Source organism: Galeopterus variegatus, unplaced genomic scaffold (assembly GCF_000696425.1).
Source record: "Galeopterus variegatus unplaced genomic scaffold, G_variegatus-3.0.2 Scaffold1788, whole genome shotgun sequence".
NCBI classification, from domain to species: domain Eukaryota; kingdom Metazoa; phylum Chordata; class Mammalia; order Dermoptera; family Cynocephalidae; genus Galeopterus; species Galeopterus variegatus.
The window spans coordinates 27,987-30,909 of record NW_007727899.1 but is presented as its reverse complement, the minus strand read 5'-3'; the positions used below and the strand labels follow the sequence as shown (position 1 = coordinate 30,909).

General features: G+C 36.5%; 1 protein-coding gene across 3 annotated transcripts in view; it reads left to right on the top strand.

Annotated features, from left to right (window-relative positions):
* LOC103595521 (zinc finger protein 717-like) overlaps positions 1-2,923 on the top strand; it is a 24,296-nt gene that overhangs the window by 16,730 nt on the left and 4,643 nt on the right. For all 3 annotated transcript variants that reach the window (XM_008578940.1, XM_008578939.1, XM_008578938.1), the window contains exons 2-3: positions 1,171-1,297; positions 1,546-1,638. In XM_008578940.1, coding sequence (XP_008577162.1) covers positions 1,171-1,297; positions 1,546-1,638 — 220 coding nt within the window. The remainder of the gene's footprint in view (positions 1-1,170; positions 1,298-1,545; positions 1,639-2,923) is intronic.

Sequence of the window (2,923 nt, the reverse complement as noted above, 5' to 3'; positions counted from 1 at the left end):
TAGCTGTAATTATATATAGAACCTAAGAGTAAAACACTATTTTATTTTCTGCACAGGAATTTAATACCACAGTGTCTTTCTACTTTTGTTTCTGTATTACTTTCCTGTTCTGTTTGCTTACTGCTCTGTTGTTTATTTTTTTATTTTTTCTTCTATTGGGTGGCCCATGCAGGGATCTGAACCTGTGACTTTAATGTTACCAGCTGCATGCTCTCCCAAGTAAACTAGCTAACCAACCTTGCTTTGTGTTCTAATACAGCTGGTCTTCCATCACCCTGTTTTCTCTGATGCTCTCAAAAGCTTTTTCCATTCTTCTGGTTGATGACTGTTAAATTGTGAATCTAGTATGTAACTGATTTGTAGTTACAACCACATTATTTACACCCTGTGTTTACAAAGTGTCAGTGTTCACTCTCATGCAGACACAAGCGATCCTTTAAAATGTGCAAAGGAAATTCTGGAATGCTTTTGTATATGCTTTCAGTTTATTAGTAATTAAGAGACAGCAATTGCATATAATGTTTTACTGTTTGAAATAGACAAATATTTAAATGCAGGCTCATTCAATAATGTGTTTCTTTAATTGTGTATTTTTTATCTCTGCTCATGAGCATTCATCTAGACATGGTGCCATGTGTGGTTCCATTAACATGGGGTGTCTTCCTTTGCTCTTGTGACTGAAGTTTTGCTATTGCCTCATATTCATGAGAACATGTGGTTCACGTGGAAGAGCTTAACATCTTTGGCATTTCAGTGAAGTGCAAACAGAATACAACATAGAATTTTATTTTGCCTTTCTTACCCCATTCTCTATTGAACTTGTGTCTAAATTTGTTTATCAAACACACTGGTTCAGGTTATACTTACATCTTCATACCTGATTATAAACTTCTTGGAGAAGCAGCATTTTATTCATACTTTTATCACTAGCAACAATGATGGTTCTTAACTATAAGATAAGGTTTGTAATCATATTTTTAGTAATTAATATATTATTACAGTGACAGGATATTCCTGCTGGGTTTTTTTTCCCTCCACTATATGGAGTACAGAAAAGCAGCACCTTATTTAACACATAAGACATTCACACTTGCAGAAGAGTGAACTTTGAGATTCATATTTCATGACTCAGGGCTGGTGGCTTGAGTTGAGATCAATGTGCCATTACAGGAGTTGGTGTCATTTGAGGATGTGACTGTGGACTTCACCTGGGAGGAGTGGCAGGAATTGAATGATGCTCAGAGGACTTTGTACAGGGATGTGATGCTGGAGACCTACAGCAGCCTGGTGTCTTTGGGTGAGTGAAACGCTACAGTAACTTTCAGGAGAAACATTTTGTTATTTTTTTTTATAAAAATAGGAATGGTTTATAGGGTTTTTTGCTATTTGGTAAGATTACATTTCATGAAAAACATGTCATCCCTATCTAACAAAAGTTCCAAATTGGCCTATTTATTGTATAATTTCTGGAGCTGAGCTCTTGTCATTCTTCCAAGGATCTGGCTTTGCAGTTTTATAATGTCATATGTTACTTCTCATTAACAGGGCACTGCATTAGTAAACCTGAGGTGATCCTCAAGTTGGAGAAAGGAGCAGAGCCATGGATGATAGAAGAAAACCCAAAACAGAGCCTCCCAGGTTAGTAAACACATCCTGGGCAAAAACGAGAATGAGTAAAAGCCAGCAGACCTTGGCTGTGTTCAGCTGGTTTGGGCAATTCTTCCACAGGTGCGTGAGCCAAGGCTGGTTCATCTTCTCACATCCAACACATGTATTATATTGTTTCTTAGATAGACTCACACATATATATTTCCATATTTTATTTTGCTGTTTTTAAAAAACTCCAGTGCATAATACTACAGCTTTTGTGAGCAATGAATGATCAAGTGAGAGTGTGTGTTCCAGAGTTTGGGGAGGAAATACAGGTTGATTTTAGAAGGTGTCAAAAACAACTTCTTCAAAGATGATGGGCACAGCCTTGGTTGCAGAACCAAATATTTTAGACCAGGAGGAAAGGGGCGTCTGGAGGGGTGGACTGAAGTATTCTGTATAGTAATGGTTTTGAGAAGCACAGGAATTTAGGTTAAATGAGTGGTTTGTGGGAGGCTCTGTTTAGGGTGGAAAAAAGGAGATTTTATTATTTGAAAAACTTCCACATGCCTATAGCCATTTCTTAGAGAAGAGTAAAAAGTATAGGGACATACATGCAAAAATCTTAATCTAAGTCCTTTTACTCCATATGTGATGAAAAATTGGACATTCTGCACCTGAAAGTAGCCAATGAAGGAAAACGTAGCCATATTCAAAGCAGAAGAATGAGAAAAAGAGCTGCAGGAGATAACCACTACTATAAAAATAAAATGGAGTAAAAACTGTAAACAAATGGAAGGTGATAAGTAATTTTTTGAAATCTACAGTCAGGGAGAAGGTAGAAATCAAATATTACATCATGGTTTAAAAAAGAAAAAAGAGAATAAAGAAGCAAAGAACAACAATGTGACATAATGTTAGAAAGTATATTAATAAGGGCCGGCCCATGGCTCACTCGGGAGAGTGCGGTGCTGATAATACCAAGGCCATGGGTTCGGATCCCATATAGGGATGGCCGGTTAGCTCACTGGGTGAGCGTGGTGCTGACAACACCACGTCAGGGGTTAAGATCCCCTTACCGGTCATCTTTTAAAGAAAAAAAAAAGAAAAAGAAAGAAAGTATATTAATATAACATAACATTATGTCAGAATGAGGAAAACCCATATACTCCTGAAACCAATATCCATTATTGATTTTTTTTAAATCTTTTATCACTAGGATTGGGAGAAAGTTCTCTACCTTTACATGACCATGCAATAAAATATGCTTATGTGTGGTTCATGGATATGGGTTTGTCTTTTTTTTTTTTTTTTTTTTTTTTTTTTTTTTTTA